The sequence below is a fragment of the Astatotilapia calliptera genome, chromosome 9 (genome assembly GCF_964374335.1).
Source record: "Astatotilapia calliptera chromosome 9, fAstCal68.1, whole genome shotgun sequence".
Lineage (NCBI taxonomy): Eukaryota > Metazoa > Chordata > Actinopteri > Cichliformes > Cichlidae > Astatotilapia > Astatotilapia calliptera.
Window position 1 is genome coordinate 30,006,826 of NC_137430.1, and position 19,981 is coordinate 30,026,806.

Genomic DNA, 19,981 nt, shown 5'->3' on the forward strand with positions numbered 1-19,981 from the left:
AGTTTGACTTTACTAAACATATTTTTTAGTCTTAAGTACAAATTTCCTTTATTAAGAAAAGTTTTCTTATTAAAAAAAATACAGTCTTGTCAAAACTTCATCTGATTCTGCATTTGGAACATTTTTTAAGTCAAGTGTAAATATGATTTTGTTTTGGAGGCTATGAAATGATCGAAGTTCAATTTAACTAAAGAATTTGAGATATAAGAATGTGCTTCCCGTCAAACTTCAACAAACAACCATTATTCCCATAACGTGCAGGTATTGACCTAAATGACAGAAGAAAGAAGAAGTCCAATGAACAAAAAGTAAACCTTTATTGAAGCTGAAAAAAGTCCAAAATAGCAAAAAAACAGCAAAAACAAACAAACCAAAAATGATATCCACAAAAACACTGAAGGGAGATAAATTGGGAGATTTGGATGGTGGAGACACGGTGGAGTCACCACCGGCTGTGAGAAGAGCTGACATTAACATAAATACCAACTAACGGAGAACTGGCACAAATAATTCACAAATAAGCTGAAAGCATGCACTGAATTCAAAACCCAAACCAATGTCATCAACCTAACCCATAATAAAATTTATTACTTACTCATTTAAATATTAAATTACAACAGCTGTAATCATTGACAACATAACGGGTATAATAATTTACTATCTAAGCCATTTAAACAGGCAGAGCAGGAAGTCCACTGGGGAGGATAAAACCACCTCTTATCAACATTACAACATGCGCAGTAATCGATGCTGCAATCCTAAAGAGGCAAAGTTTGAGATTTCCTCATAGCAGCTTGCGAAGAGCTGCAACAAGTTGTGATTCTTTTTCTATGAAGCAAGAGAGCAAGAGAGGACCTGCTCTGCACTCTTAAGCCTTAAGAAGCACTGAAGCTTCCCATTCACCTGTTGCGTTCATGCACCGATGCTTCACAGTGCTTCATTTGCTCTAAGGTGCCATCAAGTGGACAATAAATGTAAAACAGGCAGAGTGATTACAATGACACCATGGCTTTGGTGTGAATGTATGACTTAATGCTTTTTGTGAACTTCTAAATAATTCTGACCTTTTAAATATGCTGTGTGTGTGTTTATGCTACAATAGCAGGATCAAAAGAGAAGATTAGGAAAAAAGGATGCAATGAGTTTGTGTTACTGGGTTTGTAACTGTGCTTATGTTACTTATAAAAAGTGACTTTTAATTCATTAAAAAAGCTTTTCTTTTTCAGATGATTTCACCTGCTTTAGAAAACACTGGAGTGCAGAGATTTGTCTCAGGGAGCATGACTGGACTTGTTTTGGTTTCACCTCTTATCCAAGAGGCTTCTTCAGTTCAGGAAGTTAAGTTATCCAGCAAGTTTTTTACAAGTTCGCACATGTCTCTCTCTCTGACACACACAACAGCAAAAGTTTGCTTACCTTGTCCTGTTTTTTTTGTTTGTTTGTTTGTTTGTTTTGAGTGCTGTTTGTTGTTAGAGTGTGTTTAGTTACAGATGCAGCAGTTTGACGCTCTTCTTCTCTCATTCACCAACCTATCCCTCACCACAGCACCCGGCATAATAACCACTCTGATCTTAGTTTGAATAATAAAAGGAATAAAAATGTAAAAAGACAAACAGGAGGAGCCCACAGAGAGTCTACAGTGCTGCTTGGTCCTCGTCTGCAGGACTGTGGTGTCCAACCAACAGCACAGTTTGCTACCTAACATAAACAGGCTGTAAGTGACTAAATGCAATAACATAATTAGAATGTGTCCATTTCTTTTTGAAGCACAGACTGAGAAGCTTCTAATATGCGCAGTTGTGACGATGAGGAGGAGGAAGCAGCACTGTTTCGTACAACAACAGCACATTTAGAAGTGAGCATCTCCTCATCAGCTGCTGCTTTACCAGAGTTAATGAAGACTGTGTTTTTAAAGCAGGGATCGAGCAGCGCTGCCAGTGATATGATGCTCATTTATTGTAAAATGTACAGCTTCTCCTTTAACCTCAGACTCTCTGGAGTATGGACAGTGGCCATTTCCTTCCTCCTCTGGTGCATGGTGCAGCTATGATAAAGGGGAATGACCTTTGGTGGCTCAACTGTGGCCTCATTAAATGAGGACAGCACTTTTAGACTTTCTAAAATATTTTTTTACTGTTCAGATGAGATGTTCTTATGGGACAACATCAGTGTGCTCCTGCAGGTTCCCTGGGATCATAAACATGTTGGAGCATATGGTACGTGCTGTTCAAATATGTGTATCCATCTCTTTAATCATCCTTAAGCCGGCTGACCTGTTCGCTCCAACACATGTGTCAGCGTCTCCTATAAAATCAGTGAACAAAAAGTGATTTATTCAAGTGTCACTGCAGCAGCAACTTAAACAAAATGGCATCAGTTAGAATATTGCAATGACAAAAAAGCATATAATCCTTGCAGTGGTGCTGATAGAGGTTCACATATTTGCTGTTAAACTAACTACAGATGTCTTTGACACAGTGGCTGTGGGGTTGAATCATTATAGCTTATCTGTCCTCCACTACAGCTTTCAAAGCCTAAAGGAAATAATTTGCCAGTCTTGGAATGGCAAATATGAGGAAATGAGGTAAAATACTCACATGCACACCTGTCCTGTGGGAGAACATCAGTAGTGCTCAGAGCTTTAACAAGCTTTCTTTTTTTTCTTTCAATAACCAAGGCCTCATCCACTGCATTATTCTCCACTGATGACTACAAAACAAACAAACAAATACACAAATAATTCCATATTAGTTACAAATTTCACAATTAAAATATAAATTAATGTTGTTTAATACAAACATACCACACAATGTTACCTGAGCTGGTCTGGTTTTCATGGAGGGCTCTGTAATGTCAGATCAGGTGTTATTGTTGAGCTAAAACAACACTTCACCTTTAAATATACCGGAAATTAGAAGAAAGAAACTAGAACAAGGGATAAATGTCTTGTTACGTTTTTTTTATATTAATTATATAAATACTATTAATACTCATTTATAACTATGTGCATATTTTATTAGGTGACATCAGCTGAAAATGTTTCCATACAGGTGAAATTTATGGCTGCTTCCAAAAAAAGCTTGACCAGAGTGCAAACAAACTCATAATAAGTCCGCAGAATAAGGGTGGGGTCCACTCCGGAATACTGCAATTATTTCCTGAATCAGTCACGTGGTAGTGCGGCTTCGAGCGTCAAAGGTACAACCCTCAAAAATAACGAAAGTAATTTCTGCGCAGTACTCGACAGAGAGGGACTCGTCTCTAAATGTTTTTCTTATTGTTTGTAACTCGGAAACTCGGTTTGCCGTTGATCAGCAGATGCCTCTTCTGCACGTTAGTGCAGGTGAAGTTACAAACTGTTAATATTAATTATTGTAAGGCGTGTCTCCGTGCTGACCTTGAACATTCAGGCGAAGTTTGATTAGCGTTTTCCTCATTCTCAGTGCGTTAATATGCACTACCTGACAGACAGGCTGGGTGAGTTTGAGATCCTTCAACATTAATGCGTCTGCAAGCGGATAAAACAACAGGATCATGGCTGGGATCAAGTGCGCAGTGTTTCTGGTGCTCCTGACATTTACGTGGACTTTAACCGGAGGAGGTGAGTTAGCCATTTACTACACACACTAGCTTACTCCTGTGTAAACAGAAGTTACCTGGTTTTAATCTGAAATAACTACTCGAGAAAACAAATACCAGGAAGTGCAACGAGAGAAACTCCAAAAAAAGCTGAATGTGTGAGGAGAGGCAGAAGTGTCATAACCAGAAACCAACAAATGTCTCCAAGACAGAACTTAGAAATAGGAAATGAACCTTTATTTGTGCTGAGGCAGCAGAACTGAGAACACAGCCCGAGAATAATATAATAGAAACAAACATGAAATAAGACTAAGTCTCGGCAATCTAAATGACAAGAATAGGAACAAACTAAGCAGAAAATATAATTGCCAACACAATAGCCAATGATAAACTCAAAACGTTGGGTCACAGAGCAGGATCATGACAAATAATGTTTGTGATTTATTTTCCTGAAAACTTTATTGTTAAATATTATCACTCTCAGTGAAATGGGAATGTGGTTTAAACAATCAGTTTGTATCTACATCTAAAACCTGCTGGTGACAGGAAAATAGAGAATATACGGTAGATCAGGGCTGGCTGTCACACTTCAGAATCAGAGAAACTTTATGAATCCCAGAGGGAAAATCAGTTGTCATAGCAGCAAATATACAATAAACAACAAACACTCATAGAGTAATGATAAATAAATATAAAGATAAATAGATGAATATAGGTATAAATATACATACAGTATATATTAATATAAAAGGACAAGTATGTGTGTCGTGGTGTCCAAAAGTGACAGGGTGTATTGAGGTGGGATTATTCTGGTCCACATGTGTGGATCTGACCCACATGAATGATTTAAAGAGTTTGATGGCAGCAGAAAGGAACGACCTCCTGCAACGTTCCCTCAGACAGCGAGGAACCTGTTGCTGAAACTGCTCTTCAGATTACCCAGTTTTTTATGGAGGGGGTGCGAGTCATTGTCCGTGATTGCCAGCATTCTGTCACCGATCACCTCCTCCATGGTGGCCAGCTTTATGCCAAGAAGAAACTCAACCTTCCTGATGAGTTTGTTCAGTCTGTTTGCATCCTTTGCTTTGATGCCTGCACCTCAGCACGCCACAGCACAGAAGAGAGTGCTCACAACAACAGACTAATCAAACATATAGAGCAGCCTGCTGCATACATTGAAGAATCTGAGCCTTTGTAGTGGTCAGAGGGCCCGGTGGCGCCAGTGTCCGGCAGCCTCACCTCTGTCAGTGCGCCCCAGGGTGGCTGTGGCCATCACCAGTGTGTGAATGTGTGTGTGAATGGGTGGATGACTGGATGTGTAAAGCGCTTTGGGGTCCTTAGGGACTAGAAAAAACACTATACAAACAAAGGCCATTTACCATTTACCATAGTAGAAAGCAAAGCCGGCTCAGTCCCTTTTTGTAGGCAGCGTCCGTGTTGGCAGATCGCTCCAGCTTGTGATCCAGTTGAACTCCCAGATGCTTACAGGATGTGACTATTTCAACATTAGTCCCACCAATGCAGACAGGGGAGGGTCAGGATCTGTTTCTGCCAAAGTCCACCACCAGCTCCTTTGTTTTGGTCGCATTCATCTTCAGGTGGTTCACGTCACACCACCTCACGAAGTGACCAATCAGTCCTCTGTACTCCTCTTCCCTTCCCATCTCCACACTTCCAATAATGGCCATGTCATCTGAGAATTTCTGGAGGTGACAAGTTTATGTGATGTACTTGAAGTCGAATGTATAGATGGTAAAGAGGAAAGGGGACAGAATAGTTCCCTGGGGTGCTGCTATGTTCCTGTTCAGACTCTCTGACACACAACTCTGCAGCCTCACAAACTGTGGTCTGCCTATCAGGTAGTTGCTGATCCAGTGGAGCCTCCATCTGCATAGCCTCCAACTTCTCTCTCAGCTGGATTGTGTTAAAGGCGCTAGAGAAGTTGAAAAACATTATCCGAACCGTGGTGTTGGGTCTGTCGAGGGAGGAATACGCTCTCTTACAGAAACATCTTTTAATAACAGTTCCTTTAATTAGATCGAAGTTCAGAGTTCTGGCTCGAAATGAGCGTCCTTTACATTTTTGCTGTTATTGTTACGAAAAGAAATTCAATTAGTTATCGATGGGCTTTTCAGTAGAAAATGGAGATTAAAAAATGAAGTCTAAGTTTTTTTTGTTTTTTTTCAAATAGAGACATCAGTAAGTTTAGAAATGAACACGTTCTCATCCTCATTATATTTAAACAATGGATTTGAACCAGTAGTAATGATTGTGAATTATTCCCTATGGGAACTGAAATGACAGAATTTATGGTGCTCGATCTTTGGGATCCACATTTTAAGGTTGCTGGTCTTGATCCCTGTGCCTCACTCAGACCCACATGAGTCAGTCATGACAGATGTTTTCCTCTGGAGTCACAGGGACACAATCTTTCTAAGATCAGTTTTGGACAACGCAACAAAGCAATGTTTCCATGTGTCGGCTCAACACGAAACCTTCTGCCAACAAGGAAACAAACAAAAACATCCCTGCCTTTACATGCCTCACTCTAAAAACATTATCACACGTCTCATATTTTTAATAAATCAGGTCAAAGGTCACTTGGTAAAATAACTATAATGGTTATACAGAGAAACCAAACTACATGCACATTTAAAATGATGCGCTGACTTTGGCATCACTGCTGTAAATTAAATCTGTTCTTAAGAACTCTAAAAGATTGTTGGAGAACCTGTTTAACTGAAACCAAGTTACTGTTTTTCTGGAGTCAGCTGGAAAGAGCAGAGACATTAGCCTGTGGCACAGGGAAAGTCTTCAGTCTGCAGTTTACAATTCTTGCTTTGTAATTTACTGTATTTTCATGTTTAAATTTATTGGGCTCCTGATGATTTTTTGTTTTAGATACTTTTCTGTTTTCAGCTTCTGTCTTGATTTTTATTTGTCTCTGGTGTTGCTCTCAGTTTTGTCTGAAGTCCTTCTAATGTCCGTCTGAGTTTTCCTTGAATGTTGTCTCATTCATCCATCCGAGCCTCCTTTAAGTATTTTCTTTTCCTATTTCCTGTTTTACTTTGATAGTTGTCTTTTGCTTCTTGCTTTGGTTCGTCCATGATCGTCTTCACCTGTGATGCACATTCACTGCACATTTCTCTTTGACTCCATCTTTGTATCTTTGTCCCTCCCACTAAATCTGAGCTAATGGGGAAAAAAAGACACAAGCTGGGAGGAGAAAGGATTGGAATGGCTTGTATAATTCAGAAATTATCAAATGAGGAATTGAAACCAGTCGACGTGGCATAGTAAGATTGTTTTCAGGGTCAGTGGTAGTCTGTACTACGGCTGTAGTCCTGTCAGCTCAGAGTCATTTGGTGGTGGAGGAAGGGTTATATTATTTCTGGGGGACTACTAGGTTTGACATTTAATTCTATACATGCATTTGCTTATCCCACACTCAATAAAACATTACTTATCAGCACCAATTTTCACTCTAAAGCATCTAAAAATGTTTTGAGCTGCAGATCTTACTTTATGATCATGTGTATCTTGCTGTTGTTGCAGATACCGACGTGTCCTGCATTTTCATGGAGACCTGCATGCTGCCATGCAGCTCTGAGGGAGGCACTGCAGTCATCCACTGGTTCCAGCAATCAGCAGGAAACCGTTTTGTTCATTCATTCTATGAAGGCAAAGACCAGCTTGGACTGCAGAACCAGCGCTTCAGAGGCAGGACGTCACTGTTCAGCGACCAGATCTCCTCAGGAAACGCCTCACTCCTGCTGACAAAGGTGGAGGTTCAGGATGAAGGGAGATACAAGTGCTACACCAGCACTGAAAATGGAATCAAAGAATCATTTATCAATTTAAAAATGGATGGTACGTGACACACAATGCATTCATTTTAAAGAAATGTATGTTTTTAATCTTTATCATTTTCTCCAAGTGTATGTATAAATGTTTCTACTTATATTCAGATATTTTTTGCAGAAATAGCTCTAGTTAAAATATAAATAAAAAACAATATCATGTACCATGCATGTATGTATTGACTGTGAATAAAGTTTAAGGTCATGGCGTTAGATCTAGTATATATCTGCAAGTAAAAGACCTGCAAAGAAAATGCAGCTACTGATGCAGTCCAGAAAATGTATGAGAATAAAGAAAAGCACTACAATTAGTCTTTTGATGAAACACTTGATTTAATGACAAAGATGTCCTGCTCATAAAAAGTTCAGTTAAAATACATCATTCGGTGTAGAAAAATCGAGCACTGGTAACACTTGACTATATTTCTCCTTTTCAGCTTTTTCACCGTACTTGCTTTATAAATGCTAAAAAAAGAACCCATAAAGATATGTGAACATAAACTCTGTCTTTCTTTTCTTTTTTCTGCAGCTCCAGTCCATGAAGTCGACATTCAGCGGGAAGGAAACACACTCACCTGTTGCTCAGAGGGGATCTACCCTGAACCTAAGCTCACCTGGTCCACCAGTCCTCCCTCCAATGTGAACAGCAAGTGCAACACCAGGATGCAGGAGACTGAGCAACACCTCTACAACATCAGTAGCTCTGTGACACCTTCAGACAGCGAAACTGATCTGACCTTCAGCTGCACCATCAGCACTCGCCGTAGCAAGAGGAGTGTAACTTGGCCCTCCACCTCATCTAAACAAAGTAAGCAGTGAAGACAATAATGTTGTAATATGATGTACTGTATGTTAAATTCACCTTAATCCTAAAATGACATCAGATAATGTTTTGTCATACAAGAAGGAAATCCACACAGTGTTGAAATCAATTTTAACTCTGCAAACCATGATTCACAAAATAGATTAATAATAAATTCACATTGTTTGTAATTGGAATTAAAAAAAATGAGAAATTAATTAATTGTATAGTTTTGGCTACATCTTGATTTTTTGTGTGTAATTTATTGAGTTTTATCAGGAAAAAAATCTCTCTGAACTCTCGAAAACTCATAAAATCTCATCTATCAAATATGATGTATGAGTGTGATACATGATATGATCGGTGTTACATATGGGCTCAAATTGTGCTCATAAATATTTTGAACTTGTAAATCAAATGCGTACTGAGTCCTGATGAGAATTTGTGTGTGTTTGTAAAACACAAGTTACAGTTTTTTACAGTTTTACACGTAGTTTTTTGCTTTGTATCTGTAACCAGACCTCAACAAAAAAACAATTTGTAACTTGTGTAATTGTTTTTACAAACACAAATTCTCATCTATAGATGCACAGACATAAAATTGTCAGATATTTTGGTTTACAAGGTTACAAAACTCACAACTACAAAGTACAAAATATTTATGACCGCAATTTGTGTTACGGGGTCAATTTTCTTTAACATACATGTGCAATGCAGCGTTCTCACATACAGTTTAGACCTTAATCGGTTAATGATCAAGTTTAGTGTTATTTACACATTTTTATCAAGTTTTATGCAGTTAAACACAAACTCTGATTTCATTACTGTATATTCTAATAATATTATTCTAATTAAACCACATTCTGATGATAAAGCAAAAATAATAATAATAATAATAATAATAATATAGAGGGACTGGGTGCTTATTCCATTCAGAGCCATGATGAGGTTTGAGCCAAAAGACATTTTAAGTGATTCTGTTTCTTCTGTTTCAGGTAATTCAGGAGCTACTGTAGCAGGGGTGATTGCAGCCATCGTGATTACAGGAGTAGTAGCAGCAGTAGGCTTCGTGCTGTATAAGCGCAGAAAGGTAAATAACTTTCTCCCTTCACTTTGCAGTTCAGTTTGTTTATGTTATTTATACTGATTATGTTTTTTTTCCTCAGAGCAACACCAACAAAACACATACGTGAGTAAATCTTGTTTGAACTACACTAAATAAAAAATGACTTGTTTGAAAACAGTGTTATGGTCATGGAGATAAAACCAGATGTCTATAATGAATGAAATTAAACTGCTGTCGAGTCAAAATGATTTAGTAGTGAGTCAGACTGAAGCAGCGTTCAACAACATCCATGACATGAAAACAGAAAATCAGATGAAGCACATTCAGATTGATGTGGTGATTTTTTTTTTTGACTGTATATGTTTTTTTATTATTCATAATGATGACATGTTTCCAAATGGTCTCTTTTCATCTTTTTGACAGTGACACTGAACTTAAGGTGGAGCTGAATAGAAGCTCTGCCACGAAACATCTGACATCCCCCAAGCAGACCCCAGCAGCTCTGCTTCAGCCCTGCACTGAACCCTCCTGAGTGTTGGATCTCTGCTCAGTAAAGCAAAAACTTTCATAAGTGAAAAACCTGCTGAAAACGACATTCAAATGAGTTACTTAGTTACTCATACGTGCACTGAGGAGCAAGGACACTTTTTTTTAAATTCTGTTTTCATCTATGCTGATTCTTGGTCATAACCTAAATATTTTGATATGCCTCCTTCTGGACCTTTGATTTTTGGTTGTGCAGCACAAAGAAGAATGTTGCAAAAAAGATGAGTCTCAGTCACAGAGGCAGCTTTGATTTGTTTGTCAAAAACTGCTGATAAACTTGAGTTTAGCTACTAGCTGAGCTGGTAGCTTTTCAACATGTGTTCTTCTACTGTGGAACGAAAAAATAACATTAAGCACTGCAGACAGTTTTAGATGATGTGAGACATACTTTTTTTTCTTGTTATTTGTGTTTACATATGATTGATTTGTTTTATGCAGTTTAACATAAATGTAAATGTCTGAAACTGACATCCTGCACAGTGTTTACAGCTACTAACTATTTTCAGTCCTGAATGGGCTGAGATGAGGGACCGTTTAATTTAAGTGCAGCAGACATCATTTCAAACTTCAGAGATGATCAAGTTTGCAGCTGTTGTTTGAGTCATCTGGCATTTAATAAACACAGAGGGGAGACCATCAAGCTGCTGGAAGAACCATGCAGAACATCTTAAGGTGGATTTGTACTGTATTGTAGTAAAAATACACTGTCACCAGGACAGGATCTCACCTGCTGTGTCTCGGAGGGCAGCTAAAAATAAAAGGTGGGTGAGAGAAAGACCTGAGCAGTGTAGAGGAATTTCTTTTATTCATGTATTATTCACATTATTTTACTGTGTAATGCCTTGGTGCCACTGGGTTTTAGTATGGCTCAATGTCTCACACATTCATGCCATTGAACAGCCGGGTGATTGTTGGTGGAAGCAGACAACTTCACAGGAAGAGTCTTTTGTCTCTTCAACGACTGTGAGAGGTAGCAAGGGAGTGTGAACCTTTCTTTGGGGAAAAGGCCGATGGTCTGAAGCAGCTATGTCCTGCTTTTTGTTCCTGTAGGGGGTATTTAACCCAGGGCCATGCTGGGCTGGCGACACTGCTGACTGTCTGCCCCAGCGATGGCTTCTCTCACCAAGCTTGGCTTTTTGATCTTTTTTTGATTAAAGGATGTTAGCTACAACCCACTGTTTGTCTGCAGGCTTTATTAAATGGAAACTTCCACAACAGGAGCAGCAACTAGTAACTCGTAGGTTCTTGTGTCTTTTCAAATGCTGCCATCTCGAAAATGAATGTTTTGTGTGTATGTGTGTGTATATAATGCATAAGAAACTTCACTAAATAAACAACTTGACTAAAATATATTAAGAACAATTTTTTTCAGTCCATGTTTAGTAGCTGAAGATGGTTTCTGCAGTTCCTGCAGGAAGACACACACACAAAGACAGACTTACTCCAAAATGTAGTTTATTGGACCAAGGGAGGAACTACAGCAGTTTAGAACAATTAAAAACAATTAATTTAGAGAAATTTACGACCTCATGTAGGTTACAGGCTTCCTATCAGTGGCCTTTACTTTTTTGAACACCACTGATTATATTAGAACCTTCTTATACTAACACAGCTGTGATGAAGATTAGTTAAGATTTTTCAAACTGTAAGAGATAACCATAGATCTTTAACTTTTTTAAAGCTTGTCCGACCAAAGTTACTCAAACATCTAGGTGAAGGCAGGTTAAATTAGATGAGCTTTGTTACTTCCTAGTGGATAAGAAGAGGTGAGTGAGGCATTACTGACTTCCGAAAAGACTAAACTTCATTCTCTAAACCAAATTCTCAGTGGCCTAAACTTAGTAGTTGAATAAAATCTTCTTTTGTCCAAACCTTAAACACTGTTCAGGGTCTTAGGCACAATCTGCAAAACTCATACACTCTTTTTTTCAAAACCTTAAACACATGCTCAGTCAATAAACACATTTAACACTTGAATAACAGCTGTCATCTTTTACACACAGCAACGAACAGTTGAACAGGCGTGTTTCTAATGATTTAATCAGACCAACTGAACAGGATAAAAGTCCGTTTGAGGGGGGAGGACGACCAAGAGAAGTCATTACTGATGAAATTCAGGCAACTATTGCACACCATGTCCTTGTTCATGGAATGACAACGAGGGAAGCAGGATAAGGAGTCCAACCCAACCCTACTGTTACTGTAGGCTAGTAGTTGCAGTTGCAACTCTTGCAATATGACAGTATGAGGCATGCTTTTAGAAAATGTGTGTAAACAATTGGGAAAAACTGTAATTGCAATGATCTCTTCACAGTTATGTGGTTTACATCTAAGAAAAACAATCAGGAAACCTCTCGGTTCAGTCGGCGTGGGCACGAAGCCGGAAACATTCCTGCATACTTGCGTAGCGAGAGCTACATGTTCCTTAGAAAACTAGGTGGCAAACATCAGGCAGCAGTTCTTGTTGTACAACCAGCTGTACAGTTTTTCTTTACATGTCTTTCTTTACATCGTTTCTCATAATGCTTTCATTTCATTATTTCCGTGTTCTCTGGCTCCTCCTGGAGTGTGGGAGCAGGCTATGTAGACAGTAATTATGGTCTTAGTACTAATTAGCATTTTAAGCCAAAAATAAGTAAAATTAAATGTGACACAGTTCTGTTGTAATTAATTACCATCCTCCCTTCTTTGATATAGAGCTATTTGGACTGAATGCTATTCAGAGGTATTTAATTCAGTTAGACACAACAACAACAATAATGATTGTTGTTGTTTTTCTTCAGCTAATTTATTATAGCTGAAATGTAAAGTTTAGTGGTTCAAATTAAAACCATGTATTTATGGAGCTGAACAGGGTAAATCCACTGATGTTCTGAAGATCTCCACGGGAGAAATGTTGGTTTCGTTTGAGCACCGCATTTCAGTTGACATCAGATTTCTGTGATGCTTCAAAATAGAAAAGTATGAAAAGCATTTAAATGGATTCTTCTTCTTCACTACTTACTGGTTTATTTTCTTTAGTTTTAGTTCATTTTTAAAAATTAATAATGCCTAACAATAAATCGCTGTTACCTTTTTTCTCCAGCAGGGGGTGCTGAAGTGACACTTTTTTACACATTGAGAAAAATAATCTTACAGTACAACATGACAACTAAATCATGGCCTGAATATTTTCTATGAAAGAGTAAAACAACCTCAGAGGGAATTCTCTTCCTCCTGTATCACACCTGCAGAAATGACCTTGCTTAGTATACAGTGTCTGCTTTACAGCACTGCAGTCAGACCAGGGGAATCTAACACGGGATTTTTATCCTACAGGTTAGACATTATACTGAGTCAGTAACATGCTCCACATTATACCGAAAAGGGCATTTCTATAGCTTTACCTCTTCAGCACCTGGTCAAGAGAACCCAGGCCAAGGCTAACAGCAACGCCAATATGAATGACATTCTGCCAAACACTCACCAAGCCTTAGACAGTGTCTGTGAAATGTTATAGAAACATTTCCTTTTTTGTGGTTCTTTTTATTCTTATTCACCCAACCATTTTTTGGGCAGCCGACCTCTTTGAACAGTTTAATTATATGAACACTGTGAGCAGTTGTTGATTAACTTTCCATTAGTATGTCACAAAAATGTATTTAGATGAAGGGTGTGTTGTTTTTCACAGTGAACACGCTACGCTGGCGTGAGCAACAGAACCAGCTGGGTCAGATTTCACCATCACTGTTCACTCTGTTTGAACACTCAGGTAGTGTAGCATGAAAATGAGCAGGATGCTGGCTGGGATCAAATGTGTCGTGTTTTTGATGGTCCTGATTTTCCAGTGGACTCATGCAAGAGGAGGTGAGTGAGATGTTCTCTACACCTATTACGTTATTTTAGTATAAATGCAAATCAATGTCATGTTGTTTAGAAAGCCAAATACAGGAGGAAATATAATAAAGACAGAGACTCTGAGTCAAACTTAAAAGCTCCCAGGGCAAAACTCTCAGATGTACATCTCAGAAAGGTGTGTAGACAAACCATGTTCTTTCTCTTTATTATTTATCGTCATTATTCAGTGAAGCAGGACTATGGTTTAAACAATGTTTGACTGCACAATAGTGAGTTTGTTCAAAGTGTCAGCAGTAAGGATTTCATTAAACATACACAAAGACAAAATATATAATTATCAAACCCTCAGTGTAACTGTGTGAAGTTTATAGTTAAAGGAAAAGTGTAATATAAATAACAAGGTACAAAAACAATTTCAAGTCAGGTTAAATGTCCCTTGAAACTGTGACTGTAACATATGAACATATGTTTATTAATTAACAGCAAAAAGAAAAGTAGCAGGGCCTGGTCTGTGGATTTATGTATATATATCTATATAGATATATAGAAATATAGAAATATATATAGATATATATAAATAATGCCATCTAATAAAACATGTTTACTGCACGTTTCTTACTTCCTATTTCTCATTGAAAAAAAATGCCCAAACTTCCAGGAAATGTAATTATTGGAAACGGACTGAATAACACTGAAAACATTCAGTGTGTGGGAGTGGAGGCGGGAATTTCACAAACTATACTCGTAGTATACAAACTATGAGATCTATAAAATGGGAAGGTGGTTTAAACTGTGTTTGGATGTAGGCAGTGAGTTTGTGCTCACTGACAGGTCAGTGAAACATATTGGCTGAAGGAGAACCCAAATGTTGGACTTTTACAATGGAGAAAGTGTGGTTTTTCCCAATTCCCCATGCCGTGATTCCTCTCTGTGATGCGTGGTAATTTTTAGTCCTCCTCGGTGCATGTGTTTAACAGTGTGCTGCTCCCTCCACACGTTTCTGTGATCACCCTGAAAACAAGAGATGCCATAATGAGTACCGTCCTATCCACCGGCCGACAAAACACATTAACCATTCCAATGCGACTATATGCGCTGAGCACTAACTGAATTCCAAGTTTAACAATCCCACACTGACTGCTGCTCCACTGCTCTCTTAAGTAGAGCTCCTTGATTAAGCAGCTCAGCAACAAGTGAGTGATTATCCCAGGTGTGGGTGGCTCCAAGGCAGGGACTCTCCAGGCCTGGTGGGGCAGCAAAACTGACACAACCACACACGGTGAAACAAGGGACCAGGGGCAGATCACACCACAAACAACCATAAAGGATTAAGAAAGACGAATAAAACTCTTAATATTCATTAAACTCAAAAATAACACGTGATCTCTGGGTCACCCAGGCCCATGACATATTCTTTAAGTAATCCAGAGTGTAAAGAGCAGGAAATAGAGTTTGTAGTACAGCCAGCTGTCAGTGTTTGAGATTTTAAACCTATGAACACAAAAGCAACAAAACATATTTTATTTTGTTGCCTGTGTTATTTTTCTCATCTCATAGCTTTTTTTCCTGTTTCCTTTCCTGGATTAATTTAAATGATTTAATTTATTATAATGTTAAAGGCTGGAAAACATGCACATATGACCAATTTATGTTTTTCTAAATTATGTTGAATAAAGACCGAGGGTGCAAAACTAGGACTGGAGTTTTAAAACATCTAAACTCTATAGATAATCAACAGTAGCTAGAACCCGCATAATGCAATAAAACTGTGATTTAACATTACAAAAATAATAAGACCTGCAGCAGGGATTAAAATTCACCCTACAAAGAATCTCAGCTTTAAACTTGAAAATAAATGGAAACCTAAACAGGAACTCAAATATACTAACACAAAACTGCAGATTCATGACAATGTGAAACAGTATGTGTTTCCCTTTACTTATACTTCAATACTCAATAAATACTAGAAAACTGGAAATGTTTACGTTTTCAGCCTAATCCGATCTTTTACAGTGGCATGTTCTCACAAACATAAAAAACTTGATGAATAAATGAAATAACTTAGCTAAGGGTCAAATAAAGCAAGATAAAGTATATATTTATCAAAAACAGTTGTCATGCCTGCTTTGAAAATTGAAATTGTGTCATTATTGTTTTTAAGTTCTCTGCACAGCACAGAAAAAGATGAAATTTGATGAATATCAGGAAATCATTTAATCAAAGTCGCCACACCGGTGCTGCATATTTGGGTTAAATTTTCCTGAACTGGAGCAGAAAAATGTTAAAAGGCTTTATTAAGAGAGAAAAGTTTGTAATTCTGCAACATCAGAGGGCTAAACGCTGATGATGTGTCTCTACCTGTTGTTGCAGATACTGAGGTGTCCTGCATTTTCAAGAAAAGCTGCATGTTACGGTGCAGCTATAGTGGCAGAGATGTAGTCATCCACTGGACTCAGGTATCAGCAGGAGACCTTAATGTCCACTCATTCTACAATAACCAAGACCAACTCAAACTCCAGAGTGAGCGCTTCAGAGGCAGGACGTCACTATTCAATGACCAGATCGCCGCAGGAAACGCCTCACTGCAGCTGAAAAAGGTGGAGTTTCAGGATGAAGGCAGATACAAGTGCTACACCAGCACTGACGGAGGAAACCAAGAATCATTTATTAACCTAAAGATAAAGGGTAAAAAACAAAATATATATATTTATTCAAGAAATTTCTCTGTTTTGTTTTGTTTTGTTTTGTTTTGTTTTGTTTTGTTTTGTTTTGTTTTGTTTTGTTTTGTTTTGTTTTGTTTTGTTTTGTTTTGTTTTGTTTTGTTTTGTTTTGTTTTGTTTTGTTTTGTTTTGTTTTGAGAGATGCAGGTGTGGAACCAGGGCTCTGCCCCAAAGGGCGAACACAAGAGAAACAGACCCAAGATGGAAAAACACTGACAATCATCACCCTCCCCTCAAAGATCACTTCCTGCTTACAGAGCCGACTGTGAACCCAGGAGCTTTCCTCGGGGACATTGGATTTGAGGGGACAAGTTTCACCTTCAAGACATGAAATGGGATGGATGCGCACTGATCGTGGTAGCTTGAGCTTCATTGCAGAGGGGCTGATGACAGTCTTGACTTCAAAAAGTCCAATAGAATGAGGAGCGAGCGAGACAATGATTTGAATGAATATTTTTTGGATCACACTTGGGAGCGTGTATCTGGAAGCAGTCAGCATAGTGATGTTGCCGCACTTACTGGTTTCAGGTCCTTCAACTGTGTCACATGTGATGCTGGACTCTATTCTTAAGAGAGAGGTTGGAGCCAAATGACTTTTTCTGATTCTTTCAGGTTCAGGTAATTCAGGAGCTATTTTAGGAGGAGTGATTGCAGCCATCGTGATTACAGGAGTAGTAGCAGCAGTAGGCTTCATGCTTTATAAACGCAGAAAAGGTAAATGACTTTCTCCCTTCACTTTGCAGTTCAAATTGTTTATGTTTTTTCTACTGAGTATGATTTTTTGTCCGGCCCCAATCCCTCAGTGCAACAAGAACCACAAAGTACAGACAGTGATTCTGCATACGTGAGTAAATGTTTTATGAACTACAGTATGAAAACTTGTTTGAAGATAAAACCAGATGTCTATAATGACTCTAATTAAACTGCTGCTTTGTCAAAAATATTTTATTAGTGTGTCAGAGTGAAACAGCGCTCAACAACATCCATGACATGAAAAACAGAGAATCAGATGAAGCACATTCAGATGGATGTGGTGTTTATTTGTTTATTTTTGAACTGAACACACTATTTTCCATTCATAATGATGACATGTTTTCAAGCTTTATTTTTTTTATCTTGTTAACAGTAACGCTGAACTTGTGCCGATGGCAAAGGGAAGGTCTACCATGAATGGTGAAACACCTGACACCACCCAAGCAGACCCCAGCAGCTCTGCTTCAGCACTGAACTCTCTTAATGTGTTGGCTCTCTGTTTAGTAAAGCACAAACATTCATAAGTGAAAAACCTGCTAAAGACGACCTTCAAATGAGTTTCTTGGAGCCATAGAAACTCATACGCACTGAGGAGCAAGAACACTGAGACATTAATTTACTTTTTTTTCCATTTTGTTCGCGTCATATCCTAATGCTTGATTTTATCAAAGAAAAGTTTTCATTTTACAATCATAACCTAAATATTTTGACATGCCTCCCAGCTTCATCTTGGACCCTTGAGCTTCGGGTGTGCAACAGAATAAATCTAAGGAGAAGAAATGAGCCTGACTCACAGAGGCAGCTTTGATTTGTCTGTGAAAACTGCTGATAAGTTGAGTTTAGCTACTAACTCAGGGGTCGGCAACCCGTGGCTCTGGAGCCATGTGCAGACCTTTCACCTTTACACTGCAGCTCCCTATGGCTTTGGGAAATAAGTAATCATTTAAGTGTGCTGTAGACATTTGTTGTTGTTGTTGTTGTTGTTGTTGTTGTTGTTTTTATAGCTCAAAATATGCGTTACAAATGCCAGTGCCAAGGTAGGTATCCCCAACAGAATTTTTTTCCCCTGCATTAGGAGCGCACTCTGGGATGTCCAAATCTCAGACAAACACTAGCCCTTATTTATTTTTTTTTTTTAGTGCATAAACACTTCTTATAATAACTTATTGGCCCTGAAATGTTGGTGTTACCTCCTTATACAGTAAAGTTAATGGGGAACTTTCCTACAAATACAATACATCCTCAGTTTGTTGAAATAATCCTGTCCGATAACACGTGAGGAACAACAAATGCATAATTTTCTCGTAACAACAGCATGCCACAATTTTAGTTTGCTGCATGTATACTTTAAGTTCATTTGAAAAAGACTTTCAACGTAGCAGGTTTTTTATGTTTTTGTTTTGTTTTGTTTTTGTTTTTGTTTTTTTTACAGTGTTCTAAATGTTTAAAATGTTTTTGCTAAAATACATTTTCACAAGCAAGACATTAGCCTATTTTGTATACATAGTATAAAACTAAAAAACAATATATACAGTGTTATCTTCATTTTATATGTCAAAAAACTTGCAGCTCCAGGTGTTTTCTCTGTTGTAGAAACCAGGTCCATATGGCTCTTTGAGTGTTAAAGGTTGCTGCCCCCTTGTACTAGCTGGTAGCTAACAAATATCTCTTCTACTGTGAAACGAAAAAATAATAATAAGCAATAGTTTTACGCAATGTTAGCGATACTTTAGATTGAGACCATCAGGTGGGCACATGGCTGCTTTATTTTTATTGTTGTTTTTATCTACATTTGTATTTTCATGTTTTATGCAGTTAAAACATAATTTATAATTTATAATTCTAATTTATAATTAAACTGATGTCCTGCACAGTGTTTACAGCCAGCAACAATTTTCAGTCCTTAATCTACTGAGATGAGGGTCAGTTTAATTTAAGTGCAGCAGCAGTCATATCAAACTTGAAGATGATCATGTTTGCAGCTGTTTGATTCATCTGGTATTTAATAAACTCAGAGAGGAGAACATCAAGCTGCTAGAAGAACCAAACATCTTAAAGTGGATTTATATTACATTTGGTGGATTTTTACAATAGCTTTCATGAAGTACTGCTGCACTCTGTGATGAAGAGGAGTCAAATATTGAATCTTTAATGGTAACAGAGGAATCAACACACTGGCCTCAGTTATATGTGTGTATAATGTGTGGGAAATAAAAAGTAAATAAACAACTTGACTAAAATATTAAGAACAATAATTTTTTCAGTGTATATTTAGCAGCTGAAGATGGTCCCTGCAAGAAGCAACATCTGTACATTTCTTCTGTAAAAGACGAACACAGTAACACACACAAACACAGAATTACTCCAAAATGTAGTTGAGGGAGGAACTACTGCAGTTTAGTAGCTAGCAGGCTAACATCCACATCTATTCAAAGAATTCATAGTAAGCCTCATTTAATTGAAAACATCCAAAGTATTATCCTTCATATGTTAACCTGAAATACACCGTACTCTTTTGTTTGAGACAGATGTGTTATTGTTTTTTTTTTCATAGGCTAAATGTTTGCAATAGCAAACATGACACGCTTATGCTCATGTAAGAAGTGTGCCAACTGTTTAGTTCTACTGATGCAAATTCCTGAGTTTCTGGTGACATCCTAATCAGGAAAGAAAATGTACCTGACATGTTGCCAACAGCAGCTAAAACACTTAATCTTACTGAAAAGAGTGAAAGAGGAGCAGATGCCATGTCTGCATGTTCATAGGACACAGAGGTCTGATTCTGGCCTGTGTGATTGTATTTCTTATTACAGGATGA

At 38.0% G+C, this 19,981-nt stretch overlaps 2 protein-coding genes and 1 long non-coding RNA gene across 11 annotated transcripts; 2 read left to right on the forward strand and 1 right to left on the reverse strand.

Moving 5' to 3' along the window:
* The first annotated feature begins 511 nt into the window (after nucleotides 1-511).
* On the forward strand, nucleotides 512-11,201 carry LOC113029832 (V-set domain-containing T-cell activation inhibitor 1-like). 2 transcript variants are annotated; one of them, XM_080306214.1, is made up of 6 exons: nucleotides 512-1,714; nucleotides 7,135-7,449; nucleotides 7,969-8,247; nucleotides 9,237-9,331; nucleotides 9,408-9,430; nucleotides 9,731-11,201. In XM_080306214.1, the coding sequence occupies exons 2-6, from the start codon at nucleotides 7,158-7,160 to the stop codon at nucleotides 9,837-9,839; spliced, it is 798 nt and encodes a 265-aa protein (XP_080162340.1). In that variant the 5' UTR covers nucleotides 512-1,714; nucleotides 7,135-7,157; the 3' UTR covers nucleotides 9,840-11,201. The 2 variants fall into 2 exon arrangements, with proteins under 2 accessions (XP_080162340.1, XP_026036637.2); XM_026180852.2 differs by lacking the exon at nucleotides 512-1,714 and adding an exon at nucleotides 3,196-3,601.
* LOC145430991 (uncharacterized) lies at nucleotides 1,778-2,956 on the reverse strand. The gene is made up of 3 exons (XR_013911361.1): nucleotides 2,817-2,956; nucleotides 2,598-2,709; nucleotides 1,778-2,304 (listed from the first exon to the last, which is right to left on the reverse strand). It is a non-coding gene; the product is annotated as an uncharacterized LOC145430991 (long non-coding RNA).
* A 2,388-nt stretch (nucleotides 11,202-13,589) lies between the features above and the next one.
* On the forward strand, nucleotides 13,590-19,403 carry LOC113029925 (V-set domain-containing T-cell activation inhibitor 1-like). Of its 8 annotated transcripts, none has more exons than XM_026180947.2 (5): nucleotides 13,590-13,699; nucleotides 16,061-16,375; nucleotides 17,023-17,124; nucleotides 17,214-17,254; nucleotides 17,363-19,403. In XM_026180947.2, the coding sequence occupies exons 1-5, from the start codon at nucleotides 13,615-13,617 to the stop codon at nucleotides 17,402-17,404; spliced, it is 585 nt and encodes a 194-aa protein (XP_026036732.1). In that variant the 5' UTR covers nucleotides 13,590-13,614; the 3' UTR covers nucleotides 17,405-19,403. The 8 variants fall into 8 exon arrangements, 3 of the variants coding, with proteins under 3 accessions (XP_026036732.1, XP_026036733.1, XP_080162341.1); XM_026180948.2 differs by having other exon boundaries at nucleotides 17,537-19,403; XR_013911363.1 differs by having other exon boundaries at nucleotides 16,061-16,938; nucleotides 17,214-19,403.
* The last annotated feature ends 578 nt before the right edge of the window (nucleotides 19,404-19,981 follow it).

What these genes read in the sequence shown, in the direction of transcription:
- LOC113029832 (XM_026180852.2), top strand. Translation starts at nt 3,535, where the DNA reads ATGGCTGGGATCAAGTGCGCAGTGTTTCTGGTGCTCCTGACATTTACG. An exon ending in GTGGACTTTAACCGGAGGAG is followed by an intron (nt 3,602 to 7,134) that starts GTGAGTTAGCCA and finishes CTGTTGTTGCAG; the next exon opens with ATACCGACGTGTCCTGCATT. An exon ending in TGCTGTATAAGCGCAGAAAG is followed by an intron (nt 9,332 to 9,407) that starts GTAAATAACTTT and finishes TTTTTTCCTCAG; the next exon opens with AGCAACACCAACAAAACACA.
- LOC113029925 (XM_080306215.1), top strand. Translation starts at nt 13,615, where the DNA reads ATGAAAATGAGCAGGATGCTGGCTGGGATCAAATGTGTCGTGTTTTTG. An exon ending in GTGGACTCATGCAAGAGGAG is followed by an intron (nt 13,700 to 16,060) that starts GTGAGTGAGATG and finishes CTGTTGTTGCAG; the next exon opens with ATACTGAGGTGTCCTGCATT. An exon ending in TATTAACCTAAAGATAAAGG is followed by an intron (nt 16,376 to 17,022) that starts GTAAAAAACAAA and finishes TGATTCTTTCAG; the next exon opens with GTTCAGGTAATTCAGGAGCT.